The 19043-nt window shown below is 36.1% G+C and overlaps 1 protein-coding gene across 1 annotated transcript in view; it reads right to left on the reverse strand.

Annotated features, from left to right (window-relative positions):
• KCNH8 (potassium voltage-gated channel subfamily H member 8) overlaps nucleotides 1–19043 on the reverse strand; it is a gene marked incomplete at both ends in the record, with an annotated part of 247880 nt that overhangs the window by 115829 nt on the left and 113008 nt on the right. The window contains 2 exons of the mRNA XM_084247027.1: nucleotides 1638–1878; nucleotides 6676–6803. Of these exons, the coding sequence (XP_084103153.1) occupies nucleotides 1638–1878; nucleotides 6676–6803 (369 nt within the window). The remainder of the gene's footprint in view (nucleotides 1–1637; nucleotides 1879–6675; nucleotides 6804–19043) is intronic.

Consider the following 19043-nt stretch of genomic DNA (forward strand, 5'->3'; position numbering starts at 1 on the left):
TAAAGGTGTGAGGGTGTAGGGGCAAGACATTTCACTAGTTTAGTAGAGGAAGGCAACCTAAAAACACAAAATCCAAACAAAACATCATCTCCCAAAGGACTAGTACCAGATGTGAATTGGAATTTCAAATATTTAAGGAAGGAAATATTTAAGGAACCAAATACTAAGGAAGAGTGCAAAAGAAAGTTCCAGATATAACTGTGACAGAGCTGTAAATAACCAGAATAATGAGAATAATAATGAGAAGGAGGTGGAGAAAGGAGAGAAGATTCTGAGGCTTAGACAAATTGAATGATAACCCAAGATCTTGAAAACTTTAACCACAATGGAGTGGTCCATAGACACAACCAATTTGTCTACAATTTTCATTTTTAATTCCTTTTAAAATTAGAATGTTATTATTTCCTACTTAACAGTGATTTAGCATATTCATGTATGGGTATGTCTTCCTAATGAACAATGGTTAAAAATAAGTTCAAGATAATTTTCTTGAGCTTGTAGCTTCACCAAGCTACCTAACTAGACAACATTGCCATCTAGTGGCCAAACATCCACAGCCACTACTTTTGGGGTGGGAGGAGGTGTCCCAAGAGGACTCTGAGGGAGGTGTTCAGAAGACACAATGTTAATAATGAGGTCCAAGCCACACCAAAAGCATCCAAACTCATCCAGAGCAAAAGTATGTCGACTGCCAGTTAAGAGAAGCCAGTTGGGTCCCAAAGCATCATCAGCTTCAGGGAGAAAGTTCCACCATCATTAAAACAAGGTTTTGATCTGCCTCAGTAATTTCTTTTTCTTTGAACTTGTAAGATCTAATTTTCATGACTTTATCCACCTAACTTCTTGAAGACAACCTCCAAACATTTTCTCATCCTTACCAGAAAAATGTTGCCCTACATCACTTTGACTGGTAAAGAAGGAGGTATTGGTTTACCAACAGCAATCAAGCATTTGGACAGGATGATTGTCAAGTCTTCAAGGAGATCCAGAATCTACCCTAGAAGGGGTAAGCAAAAGCTGGGGTTTGGTCTAAACATGACAAAGATTTAAGGGTCAGAATAGTAAAGAACTTCTAAGTGTGGAACAAATGCAGCTTCAACTGCAGTACCCCATATTCTAGATATAAGTACTTTCGGCAAACAGTCCTTGGGTCCTCTTGTTTAGGTTAAAATCAGATACTCACTGCTTTTCCTGGTTGACTGGAAGGCTTAAGTAATCCTTTGCTCCTGCAACCAGACCACCTATGGAGAGTGCCATCAACATGCCCAAAAAGGCATGGAAGAGTGTGGAGAGCCATTGTCGCTGGGACTGGACCAGTATCCTATCACTACTGATAGGCAGCCCACCTTTGACCCTGCATAGTTACGTCATGATGGATGTAAGAGCACAAACCAAACAGCCATCAAGTCTTCTCTAGCCCATTTTTGAAGAAATTGGTTTAGGTCTGTATGAGAAAAGGAACAGCCAGAAAGTTGGAAGAAGCAATTTTCAGAAATCCAAATATGTGCTTCTCCACAATTTGCATCATAGACTGAGTCACACCCATGCAAATTTAGTTCAAATTTGTGTCACAAAAATCCAGATCACAGTTCCTTCCCTAATGCAAATCCTCTAGGGAAGTAGCCATTGGCTCTTACCTATAATAAAAAGAATCTCCACGGCAATGTCACTGACGGTTGTGCTCCGAGTCGTAGACAGGTCATCGTTGCCAATAAAGCAGACGTTGTAGGGTACTGTCACGGCAACATAAAACGTCGCCAACAAAATAAGCCAGTCCCAGCCAGCTTTAAAAGTGCTAAAATGCAAAAGTATGAATTTGGATTTTTTTGCATCAGAGACTTTGTACTCCGGAAATGCTGGTTTATCTACAAAAACATTCTGTGGATGAAGACAAAAAGGAGAGAAGGGAGACACATTAGAGCACTGATCACAAAGTCTTAAACACACACTTTTGTGAGGAGCATCATTTAAATGGACAGTCATATATCATTCATATAGACGATGATTGTGCAAATGATATTTGGAAGTCAGTGATTTCTACTTTCTACAAAAGTAGAAATGTCTCTACTAAAATAGTGCAGAGATCTTTGTTACAAGTAAGAGGAATATGCAGAGTTGAGTCATGAATGTTAAGTGAGTAATTCAGACTTGTTCATTAAAAATCAAAGACCATTATCTAAGATACATTTATATTTTTATTTTCATGGGGACATTCTCTATACTTAGTTTTGATACTGCAGTCATTATCCAAAAATGATATTTGACCTGAAATTCATCTAATGACAGCAAAGGTCCCATTTTTTTTTTTTCTAGAAAGGATAACTAGATACCAGCTGTTTACATTTCTTTCAAAATCTAACTGGGTTTGCTAGCTACTTGCATTTTACCATTGTGGTTGTGGGTGAAGTGTCAAGTCGAGACCCCAAATCGCATAACCCTGATTGACCTGGATTTATTCTGACATTGGGAGCCCTCATTAAGATGGTGAACTGAGAAGAAGTTAAGAAAGTTATTATTCAAGTCATGGGAGGAGAAATGTGCACCGTGCAGCTGATTAAAAGCAAAAGAATAGCTATAGTTTTTATAACTGCAAAGCATTTCACTTTGAAAGCAATCCAAATGGATGAACAATTCTCCTTATTGCTGTGAGACAAAAGGAGACCCAACAATACTGTGTGTGGAAATTTGACAGGCCCATGACCAGATACTTGCACCTTGCTTTGACCTCAATTAATGAGAAATACAAGATAGGTACTGGAAACTAAAATTCAAAAGTTAAGTTGAATGAACAGTTGAAAGTTTTAGTGTCCATGCTACTTGCAGGCTACAGTGTTTTCTTGTTCAGCCATGGAAGCAAGTGCAATTAATGGGGCATTTTCAGAGATTCCTGACGTATTTGAGGATTCATGAAAGGTTCAGAGTCAAATGAGTGACCTAATATTTCTGCTACCTTGGTATGAATGCACCCCTACCTTGCACCTCTCTTCAGTAGGCATTTCCAACACATTTGTACTTCCTGTTCATATTCTCACTCAACCCCCACACACCTCATAAAGTCAGTATTTCATGACAAGGGACTTCTTTACTACTACCAGATGCTTCTTTGATGCCCATCTGTTGCTACATCTATGTTTTGTTCAATTCCCTTTTTGCCTCATTCTCTGGTTTCTAGGAACTTGTTCCAAATGTGGATTTTTGTCATAAAACTGAGAAAAGAGCGAAGTACAACTCTTAGATTTCTCTTCAAAGCACAGGCTAATGCACAGAAGGGAGAGTCTGGGTCCATCAGCATTAATCCCTTCAAAGCTGGCAAGGACTTCTATTCACAACAGGACAGGATAGATTCTAATATAATTTATTTTCAAATATTTAATACAATAAGACATTATTCCAGAAGCCATAGGAGAATATCTCAATTTATCCAACTAAGTCTTTTCCTATAATGTTATAGAAATTCAATTTTCTCTTGTTTTAAGGTAAAGCTTCCTCTAGGAGAGAGGGTTGGGAAAAGTCAAGAAATAAAGTCTTTCCTTTGTATGGTGCTGATTACATGAAGCATCAGTGATGCTGATGCAAAAGGTCAACCGTGTATCAGTTAGTCTACAAATCCCAAAATAGATGATGCTGTTTCATTTTCATAAACCATTTAAAACACACACTTGAAAGTTAATTTAAAAGATACTAGTAATTCAATGTATCTCAGATTGACAAATTTTAAAGGGTTTTAAACTCAATCTTGCCTACATCTTGACCAAGCACCTGAAAAATAATAAATAAAAAAACCCAGATGCTCCTTTGTTCCCATTACTATATTTATAAAGTTCTATCCAAAGCCTTTTGAATGGAGAAAAATTTCTTATGCCTGGAAAGTGTGCTTTAGGATGGGGGGAGATCAGCTTATTTCTAACCCAGAAGCATAGAGTTTGTACAAGGAATAATACAACTAACTATTCTTGATTTTAGTTAGTCTTTCTTAAGTTTAAAGCATACTTCTTTAGTTCCAATGGTGTTTTAACTGTTTACCCTCTACCCAGTGAATTACTGAAACAAAACAGTTAAGACCCAAGCCTAATTAAGATGACCACATCTAAACTGTTTTTGCAACATTTCTTTGCAACTTCTGCATGAGCAAAGGGAGAGGAAATTATTCTTATAATCACATCAAATAATCCCAGCACTGTGTGTGCCTAGGTGGGGAGCCCCACAGCACCCTGCTGGGAATATTCCAACAATTACAGCATCTCCTTTGTGTGATCTTTACGTTTTCTTTGTGCTGGAGTGGGTTGTATCAACCCACTATCATTTAATAGCCAGAGCAGCAAACCAAGGAAAGCAGAAATTGAACAGCCCTTCCCTAAGATACACCAGGCAAAGTTAGAGCCAGGACTAAAAGGTGTCACATCCCTGATTGGGAAACCTTGCTAATGGTCTGAAGAGCTCATTTGCCCGTGGTTGTGTCACATCTTCCTACTCCACAAAGAAGCATCAGAGAAACAGCAAGGTAAGGGCATCATTATTAAAATGGAACTAATAAAAAAATCACATCTTGAACTGGCTCGATGTAAGAATCCAATAATATAAGAAAAATAAAGAATTTGTAAATGACAAAACTATAAAAATAGAATACTGTAAAAATATTAAGAACTTTTTGTTTGTGTGAAGGTGATTACCACCAGAGTTCCCCCTCCCCCCAAAGACTGATTTTTTAGCCAAGAAACTAGTTAAACCATTTCCTTCTTCTCTTTCTGCTACCTTTTAGCTGTTCTACTCTGACCTCCTTGCAAGGAAATGGTAAACAAGGCTAGTCCTGCCTCCATGCTTCAGATCCAGAAGTAAGATGTTACCTGCATTATCAGAATCACTATGTTGATTAGACATCCTTAATTACATTTTATTATTTCAATGTTCCACTCTGATGTTTGTACTTCTTAAATGAACAGCAATTTAGCAAATTAGCTAAGCCGTGGGAGTTGGAGTTATGGTTTTTTAAATCAGATTTTTGAAACACTGTTCTGTACTTTGTTGAATCTAAAGAAAAAACCAGCCCAATATAAAAAAAAATAACCCCCCCCCCAAAAAAAAAAAACCAACCCAGCCCGTTCAGCAAAAGCGTTTTAAAGCTCCCCAGTACTTGTGATATTTAAATGATTCTGGACCAAAGGCTAGAAGACAGTGTCAGCTTGCAGCATTTACTGACTCTCTGGCTAGTATTTGTTTAGGGGCTTTGCTGGTTGCTGTTGCATAGAACCAAGCCCAGATGTGGTTACCTTTGTTTCTTCCTGCAACTTGTTTACTTTCACTAAGGCTGACTTGGTAACCAAAAGGAGCTATAAATAGGAATTATCAGGGAGATCAAGAGTGGCATTGTTTAAAGTCTGTCTCTGGACTCTCAGGACATCACTGTGACGCTGAGGCGGTGGCATCCTTTGGAAACCTTTATATTAGGTCAGCTCAAGACAGCAGTGTGCAACTCTCCGCACCAGCACGGATGATGGTCGTGGAGCACAAACGGATGAAGACCTTGTCCTGGCTTCCAGACAGGAATCATGCCCAAGAAGAACCAGGTTTGCAACAATCTCATGTCAGACCTGAGCTCCTGCATCTTTCTTAGTTCACTACTATCAGGGAAGCAGATACTTTGTATTTCTAAGGGATGATTCTGCTTTATCAAAGCATTTGGTTGTCAGGTTAGGGAGTCTCTATGTAAAAAATGTCCCTAACTCCCAGAACTTCTGGATCTCAGATCAATTCCAAAATAACTATTTTTTTTTTTTGATGTGACTTTTTCTAAGATAACTGACAAACTGGATCCTGAGCGTTCATTGCTGCCATCCATAGTCACACAAGTCCCCAAGTGTGTTTTCTGAAGGTTCCACAAAGCAAACTCGAGGCATTGCCATCATTTGAAAACTTATCTTTGAATGTCTGCAACTAAAAGACACAGCTTTGGATTTCCTGGTAAAGTGCTTAGTGCTAAGAAACAATTATGAAATTAAGTGTGAAATCCTGGAGCGTGTGTCTCATATAAAATTTCAAAAAAATTACCTTTTATAGGCACAGTTCTTTGCTATGGCTTTCAATTGATAAGTAGCAGGTTTCAGAAAGTAGCCCGACTGTAACTCACTTAGGAGGGCAACTCTTTACAAAATTGTGTGATGTATGGCAGGTACTTTCAAATCCAATGTTCCACTGTGTGAAATTTCCAACTGTGTTTTATATAAAATGTAAATTTTTAAATGGAGTAATGACTGATTTTTTTCCTGGTCTGCCTGGATAAAAGCATTCAGTGAAATTAGATAAAATGTAAAACAGATAGCACGAAAATTAAATTTGAGAAATTTTAACCAACAAACTATGAATGTGTAATCTGTCTTGCTGTATCTTCTTCATAAAATGTAACCAGTGTGTCCCCGCTTTCAGTGCCCTTAGTACCATACTGTACTGACTGCAATAATATTCTAATCTCTATGCTGTGATAACACTATGATTAAGCACTTTTATTACAGAAATGCCTCATAACTGCTGACCTTTTCCAGTTTGTTCTTTATAGAAAAGCACCGGGCAAAGTGGAAAAAAATCTTGGAAAGCCAATAAATAATTGGAGGCTTTCCTTAGCAATTCAAACATTGCCACCAGGGGAAACTCTAACATTCAGTGTACACACACACCACCTACATTATTTATTTTCAATTTGTTCTTTTCTCTTCTTTGCAGGTGCCCAGAGATGTGATAAAGGACTGCTCGACTCCGTCTCCGGGCTGAGTCAAAATGTGTTCCTGCTCTTGATCTTCCTTTGACTTTATCTGGGGGAAAATAAAACTCATTAAGCCCCAACAAATACATCATTTCGCCCCAACAATGTCAAGTTTTGACAATTCCCTTTCAAGAGCACACAGCACATGTTTTTTAACATCTAAAGTTACCTGCTAGCTTTTTAATAACATTTAATTTTGTCTTTTACAACTAATATATTTTTATCAGCACATTCACTATTAACTTTAAAAAGTCAAAGTAAACATGGAAACTACACTTTTGGAGATAGTATAATGTAGTATATGTAAGTCTGTATAAATGAATGTTATAAACCAATGCTATATTATTAATTCAATTGAAAAATTAAGAAAACCATACATGAGAAGGAGAAAATTTCAAATTTCAGGAAAACATTAAATGAAATACTACTCCTTTCTTGAAAGTCTATATTCATACTCGTAAATGTACTCTCATGGTTTTTTTTCCTATTTTTTTTTTCTAGGAAGGTTTCAAATACATGTAACTTATATCCAAATTTTTATTTTTCTTTGCATACATGGACGTTCACAATAAAAGCTGCTTACACATTTCTTTTTTTTTCACACCACAATAACTTCTACATTATTCCAGTTTTGTACTCATACTTTCTGACATCCTCTTTAGGGGCTAAGGTTAACATGTTAAGGATATAACTAGTTTTATTTACTTTACTGTTTCAATGTCATGAAAATTTAGGTCTATCCAGGATTTAAAATACACCTGTGAAGATAATCCTGCAATGAAAATTCTTGAATGCATAGAGCTTTGTGTTGAAGCACTAACACAGGCAGTACAAAAATTGAGTAGTAGGTACGTACAATTTAAATCTACACATTCCAAATTTATGTTCCCACCAACAGCAAATAGCTATTCCTGCTTAACTTACACACACCAAAATTATAAAACATAAAATAAATGTAGAAAAACAGCATTTTGATGGTATTGTTTGAATTTGTACTTAAAAAGTGATGAAAGTGTATGGAAATTCATTTAAAAATTTATTATCCATTTGCATTTATTTTTCTGAAGTCTTCATATTTTGGCAAATTTCAGAGTTTGCTACTGTTCTATTTATAAGAATTTTTTTGGTATACTAAATGCCATTTTCTTGTCATGTAACTGCCAACAATATTCCCACTTTGTTACTTGACTTTGGATTTTACTTATGCAGTATAAAATTTTTAATTTTATGTTGTCAGATTTATCAGTCTATCCATTTAGGATGTCTAGACATTATGTCCTGGATAGTCAAACTGTCTTCAAATTATTAAAAAATACATATATGCATGCTCACTTCCAACACATTTGTCTTCTACTTTAGTAAAATTGGCTAAGTATTCAACTGTTTTTTCTTCCTAAAGGTCGTTTTTAAAGGGTACTTTCCAACAGGTCCAAGAGAAATAAATTGATTATTTGACATTAAAAACATTTAGTCTTTATTTGGTCAGTCAGTCACATACAATTGCATCCTAAATAGATGAAATACAATGATTATAAATTATAAAATATAAGAACAATTATTTTTTTAGCATCATAAAATCCACTTTAATATTATGAAGCCTCTTTGATGCCTCTTCTTCATAAAAATGATTAGATTTGGTTGTTCCATTGGGGAAGCCACATAACTATTATTGATGGTTACTGTTTATCAAACTGTATTCTAGATGTTCAATATTTATTATTTCGATTAATTCTCATAAATACCCAGGAAGATAAGAACTACTAGTTTTCCTTTAAATAGAAGAAAACTGAAAGTATTAATATATCATATGATGACACAGCTGGCCAGTATGGGAAGACATTTGGGTCCAAAATCCCTCTCCTTCCATGGCAGAACCGAGTCCCTTTATTACTTAACCAATACTCAGGAATGTTAGTTTGTGACGAGTGTCACATAGACTGAGGTCTACCACTGTTTCCTGCCATCTTAGCTTGGACTCCAAGTCTTCCAAACTTGAACCATCCCTCACCATCCCACTCCACCTGGCTAGGAAATAGGATGCCTTCTTAACTGCAAACATCTAATTTGATGTTACAGGATTTTTTCATAGTTCACCTTTAGTGTCATATTTTGAAAGAATATTTAAAATAAAATGTGATATACTACTGTAGACTTGACTCACTAAAATCTTTAAAACCATAAAATTGAACATAAAGGGGGGCAATTTTTGTGGAAACTCCTGGCTGAACAATGCACGTTTTATTGTATTGCTAAAAGTTAAGATTATGTCTTCATGTGTTCAATTTTTTGCTTTTCATAGAACTCTTGTAAATCACATTTGAAAATGTAATTATTAATCCAGCAGGGAGTAATTTGAAATATATTTAAATTTGAAAACAGCCAGAGTTTTCAAGCAATGAGGACAGGTATGTGGTAGGAAAGGCCAGTGGGCTGCCTAAGCAGTGTCAATTGGTATCAAAAATCCCAGGTGGAATTACAAAGCTCACTACAAAATGGACCAGAGCAGAGATTTATAAGAGCCAAGAAGCCAATTCCTTTCCCAGTAGAGAAATCTAATTAATAGCTGAGATTTTCTAAAACAAACAACAGCAATTTTATAGTCTTAAAAAAGGCTGCTGAAAGGAAATGTCAAAGAAACATATCTATTTTGGTCTTGGTTGTAAATGGAAGGAAAAAAGTTTTCCTTGAAAAGATTTAGTCACAATTTAGCCCTCCTGCAAGATTGGGGTTGAACATCCTTCCACTTACGTGATCTAAAATCTCCCAAGTAGAAGATTGACTTTTAAATGCTCCTGGGTTAGTCCAACACTGGGCTAACCCTGCTAGATACAACAAAACTGTTGTAAAACAAAGTAAAAAAAAATATTGGTCTGGGGCTGGCAGAATAGGCAGGAAAAACTTGAAGTGAACGGGGCTTAAGTGACAATGGGCTATAGAAGCCACAGGAAGTGGGTGTGACTGCCATGAAGAGCCCCCTGTAGCTGCTAACACAGGCACACCCCAACACTGGAGCTCCTAAGACCCAGCACTGCACTGGATAAGGAGGTGCATGAGCCTGCACCCAGGAAGGAGGATGCATTGCTGGAGAGCGCAGAGGTGGGGGTACAGAGCGTTGCCTGCTGGCTTGGTCTGAGGCTTTTAACACTGAACAGCTATAGCCTGGATCAGGTCAGAGCACCCGTCCCTCTTTATAGAAGAGGCCACTTCCGAAGCCCAGGCTGAAAGATCCAAAACACCTGCCACACCCCACAAACAGTTGAACAATTTAGAGCTTAAACATTTACCAACAGCAGAGTGAACACCCCAGGAATAGATTTTGTGCTGGGGAAGAAAAAAGAATAATTCCTGACCTATAACCCTATATCATCGTCAATTCACACCCAACACTGCATCTATTGCTTAAAAATCATCCAGAGCAGAAGTGGGCATGAGATAGTAAGAAATCCTGAAATGAATGAAAACAGTAGTAGACGAGCAGATAGGAAGAAGGTGAAGTATTTGAGGTTGCCATCAGGTCAAAGAAGGTAAAACTGTAATGTGTAAGGGGAGGTGGTACTGTGTCAGTCAGCAGGATGATTAAGCAATTTCAATTACTGAGCAATACTGAGTGAAGATAATTTCCAGGAAAAAAGATTTTGAAATTAAACTTACACTCCAGTGAGTTAGGACTTCTCAACAAAACATCATCAGCAATATTTTTCTCTCATTTTTAAAAAGATTTATTTTATTTATTTATGCATACAAGAACTGAGGTCTAGACCAGAGGTGCAGGGGTGATACTCATGCTGCAGTGATTGGTGATAGCTTGATAGTGCTGAGACTTAATCCCTGTGCCACCAGGGAGACCCACTCAGCAATATTTCTTTAGCTTCCATCATAGTCTGGACATTGGTCTAGGAACTTGTTCCCATTTATTCTTCACTTTGTAGTCATTAGTTTTTCCACTGATTGAAAAGCAAAGTAAAGGTAATAGAAATCATGTAATTTGCTAAGATTCAATACGAGTCCTTATTTCTTGAAATCTCTGGTTATTTCCGCCTCACTTAGCAGATTATAGACATCTAAGCAGTAGTCTCTTATTAGATATTTCACTTATCTGCGCTACCCTGCTGAGTCCAAATGGATCTACTTCCTAGACAGGATTCTTTCCTTTGCTGGCTTTTCCCCACCCATTTCACTCCTTTCTTGCAGCGGAGACATACCCAGGAAAATGTCCTCTCTGCTTGTTATTTTAGGCTCCATTTACTTGCCACTGGCCCTCACAGCTCCCCCTTTATCACTGCAGAATGATTTCATGAAATGCTTTTATTAATTCAGAGGCTTCTGGTTCAACATGGCACAAAAAGGAGCCCTTCTTAAAACAGTTACAAGAAAACATAAAAAGCATGATTTTTAAGCTCCAAATTTTTGAAGAAGAAATTAGAGAAATTTTCAAGAAGACAAAGCACAGTGAAATAGTTTAACCTCAGAAATTTTTTTAGGTAGCAATAAATAAATAAAATGATAAGGAATGTCATTACTCTTTTCTCCATATCCATCTTCAGATTCCCATTTTTTTCACATGCTCTTGGAACATTCACAAGAGTTGTTTTTTTTCCTACAAAGATAATTTAAAAAATATTCCCCAAAACCGAAGTGGGTAGAAAAACCATCAATCTACTTCAAGTTCTCACCAATTACACTGCTTTTGAAGTTTGAATTGCTCTTTATGTTGAATGAAATCAGTAAATGAATTTACTGACTATTAGAAATGAATAAATAATATTGTAAAAAACAAAATGTTACCAGGAACACTCGATACCCAAATGCAATGGATGTGCAATAAAATTGGATCAGAGAAAAATTAATAGTTAAGGTATATGTATTGTTGAAGCTACTTCTATAAATATTCCATGCAAGAAATAGATGGCGAGGGGGAAGGACTCTCAAAACTCAATATTAAGAAAACTAAATATTGCAATTTGAAAATGAGCAAGACACATGAAGAGACATTTCATTAAAGAGGATATAAGAATGGTGCGTAATCACATGAAAAGATGTTCAACCTCATAAGACATTAAGGAAGTGAAAACTGAGGCACAATGAGATGTTACTACATATATTGCAGAGCAGCTAAAATGAAAAATGCTGATGAGGATGTAAAGAAAGTGAGGACATTTCACACACTGTTGATAGAGATATAGAATAATATAATCACTCAGGGAAACAGTCTGACACTTTTTGAAAAACAGCTAAATGTATACTTAATCATACAAATCAGCACATTATATTCCTGGGCAATCATCCCAGAAAAACGAAAACTCTTGTTCTTAAAACGTTTTCATAATTGCTCATAGCAGTTTGATATATAACAACCAGGAACTGGAAACAACCCCCAAATTCCTCAGTAAGTGAATGGTTAAATAAATTGTGGTATATCCATATGACGGAATACCACTCAATAATAAAGAGGAACAAACTACTGGCTGATATATAAGGTAACTTTGAGGGATCCCTGCGGCATTATATTCAATGACAAAAGCTAGTATCTGAAGGTCACATACTTTATGATTCCATTTATATAACTTTCTCTAAGCTATATAAATGGAGATGGAGAGCAGATAAGCAATGGTCAGGGGTCAAGGTTGGTGGAGGTGAGGAGGGTGGGTATGACATAAAGATAGCGAGGGGGAAACATTTGTAGTGATGAAATAATTACATACTTTGATTATGATGGAGGGCCCACAAACCTACCAAAGAAATAAAATGGCATAGAACCAAACACACATGTGCCAATGTCAATTTCCTAGTTTTGATATCATAATTACGTGAAATATAACCATTAGGAACAACTGGAACCTCTCAGCTATTCTTGAAAAGTCCCGTGAATCTGTTACAGAATTGAAAATCAAAGTCCTTATTTTCAGGTTGTATCTTGGTATTGGTCTGTTTTTCTGATTTTGAGTGCAACATATTGTGATCTTTTAATTGCTCTCAGCACTTGAAAATTTAAGCTCGTGAAAGCCTATGCTCAGTGAGGCTAACCTATCATGAGTTTGAGTCAATTTGGAAAAAGCATCCTTCCTCAAAGTATGTTACTTCACCAGGCAATGCTTTAGGTCAGGAAGCCCCATTTCTTTGCATTTATATTTTATAAACTGGGCTTCTGTGTGAGATTTTATTCCATGAAATAATTCTGTCATTTATGGAAAGTGGAAATTATTAAATAGATCATCTAGAGTGAAAATAAAAGACAGATACTAGTTCAACTTTATTCAAGCTAAAAAAAATGCACGCTTGGTAGAGAATTGTGTTGGATAATGCAACAGGTGTTTTAGACTTTCAGGATTTCTGGTCTGGAAGATATGCTATCTTATTTGAAAATCTTGCTACTCACAGATTAACAAAGATATAGAAGTCAGTCAGTTCCTGTTAACTGGAGTTACTTCATCAGTTTTTTATTCATGTAGTTGATTTAATTCATCTCAGTTGTTCTGTGTGAGGAATTTAAGTCTCTAGGGGAAGTTTGGGAGAAGTCTTTATGTGAGAATTGGCTAAAAAGAAAAAGGGAGAATTGTTTTAGAATTCAATGTCAAGTCTTCAATTCCTTAGAATAGAAGACCTCTTCTTGAGTTAGAAGAAACCAGAGTAAAGCTAGAGGATTATTAACAAAGCGAAGAGTTTTCCCCGTAGAGCGAGAAGCAGAAATATCCAAAATATTTGCTTAAAAGTCTGAGAAGTTCAAGCAGCAAAACAACAGGAAATAAATGGAGGGATCAAGATAAGCTAAGAATTCAGAAATGTTAAAAGTTTTGGCAATTATATTATATCCTTAGTGTGAAGATCAAGATTAGTTTAAAAACCACAAAAACCAATGAAATTACTTTTTGGAACTTAATATATAAAACTACAAAATGACTTTTAGGAATTACTCACCTTAAGGTATGTGAGAGCAAATTTTACATTTATCTACTTTTTAAATATTAACAATTTTATAGTTAGATAATGAATGCATAGATTTTTATTGTAATAATCTTTCTACTTTTTTGTTTAGATTAAAATTATTTATAAAAATGTTCTTAAAACATACTAAAAGATGTCAAACTGTGGTTGTACATCTATGTAGGTACAAAACCACTAGCCATTTTGAACTTCAGAAATGATTTCTTTTTACATTTAAATTTAAAATGTGTACATTTTATTTTTCTTATCAATAATTTGTGACATTTTAAATCAGAAAAAAACTACCAAAGAGATAATAGAGAAGAAGCAAATGGAAGAATAAATGTATCTATTTTAAAAAAATCTATGCTTGTTAATAAAGAATTTTCAGAAAGTATAGAAATGAAATGTTTTGATGAGTGATTCTTTGAAACCTTTGAATTCACAGAAGTGATAAATTGAAATAACCAGACCAAGGCTGAGGTAATTAACTTTCAAAGGGCACCAGTAACAACCAAAAGCATTGTATGTACACAGATCAGAAGTAACACACCTATGGCCTAAGATTATGTGTTCTATTTTCTCCACTTATTTCAGTAGGGTGTTGCCAGTTAAGCAGCAAATAGACTAGGAGAAAGCTTTAGTTCAGTGCCCTGAGATCTTGGACAATATGCTCAGGCATTTTAACCTTTACAATTACTGAGATAATCTAGAAAAGGAAGGTATGATCTGACATTTTCTTTTGGATTCAGAGTAAAGTATGTCTGAAGGAAGAATCTGGAGGCAGAAACACAAATTGTCTTTTACCATAAAAAACTCTAGAGGGTTGGTATGAACTGTTCTCTAAGTATTTACTATTTTAGGGCACTGTTTATCAAGGACATAAATAAAGAGATTTTCCAGCAGCATATACTAAAGGAAAGAGTCCCTGCATATTCTAAATATAATAACTATTATGATAGAAAAAGAATTCTCTTGTTCACAATTTATTTCCTGTAGTGTTTAGTCACATACTGGTCAGGAGTTTCTTTTATAGAAATTCTAATCACATCAAACAGTGTCTGAATCAAGCAAGATGTGGTTTTTTCAATTTTGTCTTTTCAAAAATTACAATCACTCAATTGTCCTTAGTCATTGCTATTAGTTTCTATTTATATTTTTTTCCCATAGGCTATATAAAGACATTGAATAACATAGCTTCTGAACTATTTCACGGCTGACTGGGGCCCTAAAGCCAAACTTTTATTGGGTGTTGTTAGAGGAATTCCAGTCAACCTGTTGTCATTGAAAAGTTGTCAATGGTTTAGACTAGATTCAGTGTGTGAAATTATTATGTGTTTTAAGCTGGTGGAGAAAGAATTTAAGAACAAAATAGATTAAGACACAACATTGTGAATATTAGGTGCCAGACACATTCACAATGCTTCTTTTTTTTTAAGATTTATTTATTTATACAAGAGCTGGGGTACAGGCCACAGATGTGGGAGAGTGAGAGAATTCACCAGAGACAGAGTGGGGAGCAGAACAGGCAAACAGAACGAAGACGCTGCTGAGGGGAGCAGAGGGCGAGACAGGAGAGGTCTGCCGCACCATGTGGGTCTCTCCCTGGCCGGCTGGGAATCGAATCGGCGATGCAGGGGCTGCACACAGCCTCACAGTGCTGTGCTCAACCTGCCGCGCCACTGGGAGGCCCAGCTATGCTTCTTAAAAGATTTCATGGGGATCTAGGATCAAGGGATGAAAATAGATTACTACACAAGAGGAAAATGTGAGTCAAAGATTGGGGGTAGCAGTGACAAGGCAGACTCAAGAAAGAATAAGGCAATCAGCACTAGAGAACAGTAATTGTCAAAATAGTAAATCTTGAAGTACTTTTGGGACACGATTGCAAGACTTAGGGGCAAAATGTGCTTGATATTTATAAGCAGAGTTTAGAAACTTTTGAACAAAAAATTCTCTTCCAAGAATAGATAACGGATTTTGAAAGTGTAAAAGTTAAGTAGAAACAGGAAGAAATGGAAGAAACAGGAAGAAATGGAGGCATTAACATTTATCGTGCATCTATTAAGTTTCAGCTAATTACTAAGGACGATATTAAACATATATACATAATATTAATCCCATCAGTTAAATTTTATCCCACTTAGTTAGCAGAGAAGAGTGAGGTTGACGCACAGATCCAGACCAGCAAGAAATAGCCAGAAATGAATGTACAGGGACAAAAGAGGAAGAAGGAAGAGCAGAAGAATTTGAAACCATATGCCAACTCCTAGTATACAAGATCAGCAAATAGATTCAACCTATTCATCCAGTTTTAAAGCATCTATTTATCTTGTGCCAGCCACTGAACTGGGGAGACAAAGATAAATAATTCACATTTCTTGACCTTAAGGAAAAGTAAACAATCTGATTTATCCAGACAAAAGGTGTGCTGGGCAGTTTGAAGGTGACCTATGCTAATTCATGGGGATCCCAAGATAAAGACCAATTCACTTTCTATTCTGAGATGTAACTCCATCCTTGCTACTCTGCATGTGATTTTCAGCTGACAAACAGTCAACAACACAATCTGCTTATGATTACCTTAATATATTGACAACATGTTATGTAAAAGTTAAAGAACACAAAGAGAATCTGTATTTTAGATGATAGACTCTCTTACACAGCTCTGTATAAAACAGTATTACTCAAAAATACCGCAAAAGACAAATTAATTCACTTTAACACTGAAAATTCAACTACTAAGCAAACATATATTATTAATATGAGCCCTCTTCCATTGCATAATGCCTTGGCTGCTGTATACAATGCTTCTAAACCAGGAGAAAATTTTTAAGATAATCTGGAGACAGTGTGGATTGTCAAAACTGGGGTGTGCTATTGACATCTGGTGGGTAGAGAGCAGGGAGGCTGTTGAAATTCTTACAATATGCAGGATAACACTCCATGACAAAGACTTATCTGACCCAAAAATGTCAATAGTGAGAAGTTGGGAAAATCAACTGTATGCCAATTTTACATCAACTTTAACACTTTTTTAATTTAAACACAAAATGAAGAAATGATCATACACAAGAGATAAACTAGTCCCGGAGAAATTTTAGATTCAATTATTTTTTCTAAAGAAGGTAAATTGAATTGCACAGAAGTCAAAAGACTAGAAATCAATAAACAATCTACTTTGTTTTAAATTTTTGGGCCTCAGATTAATAGTAAGGGTAACATTAACTACTTATTTTTGGGACAGTCATCCTTCCTTCATCCATGTTTCTCTAGTCATGCCTATCAATTCACCAAATAGTGATTTAAGACTCTGACACATTTAGAAATTTTCTTTTGAAATTCTCAATATATCCCACAGATTTATGGTCAACTAATCTTTGACAAAGGAGCAAAGACTATGCATTGGAGCAAAGAAAGTTTGTTCAATAAATGGTGCTGGGAAAACTGGGTCGCTACATGCAAAAGAATGAAGCTTGACCACTACCTCACACCATACACAAAAATCAACTCAAAATGGATTAAAGAACTTAGACATAAGACCTGAAACCATAAAATACATAGAAGGAAATATAGGCGAAACACTACGTGATTTGCATATCAAAGACATCTTTACAGACACATCACCCAAAGCAGTGATAGTGAAGGCAAAGATCAACAGCTGGGACTACATCAAATTAAAGAGCTTCTGCACAGCAAAAGAGACAATAACAAAAGCAAAGAGAAACCCCACCAACTGGGAGAAAATTTTTGCACACAACACTACTGATAAAGGACTGATCACAAAAATCTACAAAGAGCTGATGAGACTCAACAACAACAAAGAAAATAATCCAGTCAAAAAATGGACAGAGGAACTAAAAAGAAACTTCTCTGAAGAGGAAATGCGAATGGCCAACAGGCATATGAAAAAATGTTCAACATCACTTGCAATCAGGGAAATGCAAATCAAAACTACCGTGAGATACCATCTTACACCAGTGAGAATGGCACATATTAAAAAAAATAGCAACAACAAATGTTGGCGAGGTTGTGGAGAAAAAGGAACTCTTCTGCACTGTTGGTGGGAGTGCAAACTGGTCCAACCACTATGGAGAGCTGTGTGGAGATTTCTGGACCTACTAAACATAGAGCTTCCACAGGATCCAGCAATTCCACTCCTAGGTATTTACCCAAAGAACACAGAAACATCAATTCCAAAGAACACCTGCACCCCTATGTTTATAGCAGCACTGTTTACAATAGCTAAGCTTTGGAAACAGCCCAAATACCCAAAAATAGATGACTGGATCAAGAAGATGTGGTACATATATACCATGGAATATTACTCAGCATTCAAAAAAGATAAACACATGCAATTTGCAGCAACATGGATGACGCTGGAAGGGATCATGCTCAGTGAAATAAGCCAAAAAGAAAAAGAAAAATACCGGATGGTCTCACTCATAGCAGGGATCTAGAAAACTTAAATAAGGGACCAGGAAAATGAATAACTATAAGAAAGTGAAAATCAAAATCAACAAAAACTATGAACCAGAGACACTTTTTGGGGGGTGGGGGGCGGGAGGGGAGGGATTGGGGTCAGAATGGGGGGATTGCAATTGTATGGGGAATATAAAAATAAAATTTATTAATTAAAAAAAAAAGAAATTCTCAATATATGGTGGCAAGCTACAAGCCATTCCTTGATTTTTTTCCATTAAAAGAAAAATTATAGCATCTGATTCACTTGACTCCAAATTATAAATCTGTAATGATTAAGTAAAATATAAGATGAAAGGTCCTAGAGGTCCATTCATATGTTTATGATTCACTAATTAAATAAAGATTATAAAGCTAGTTCACATTAGTCAGGGGACATATTTTAAGTACACGAAAGAACTATTTTTTGAAACTTACAAAGCATTCCAGATGGGCCAACATAGAGCAACCTACCAATAGACAACACATACTCTTCTTCAGTCATCAAAACAGATCATCAGAGGACCAATATAAATCAACATTTTATGGTTCCACTTCTATTTACTACATGTTAGGTGACAGGAGGTGCCAGCAAACATACTCTCAGTTCTGTAAAAGACACTTTTGAATAAGAGAGCAGCTAACCAAGATTTGTAAAGCTATCTCAGAGAGTGCAAATAACAGATCCAGTTCTCATTATCTTGGTTGTATCTACCAGTTTCTAGGGCTTCTAACACTCTCCCCCTTAAACTCTAGTCTCTTTGGGTCCCCTTGCACAGATCTAATACTCCCTATCCTAACTTTTTGAATCAGAAATTGAATCATCATTCTCTATTCATTTCTCATATGGACACCTCCCTCCTCAGTTCTGACACTGAACAACTCTGTGCCATGATTCTAGAATATG

The sequence above is a fragment of the Talpa europaea genome (genome assembly GCF_964194135.1).
Source record: "Talpa europaea genome assembly, chromosome: 11".
Taxonomy (NCBI): domain Eukaryota; kingdom Metazoa; phylum Chordata; class Mammalia; order Eulipotyphla; family Talpidae; genus Talpa; species Talpa europaea.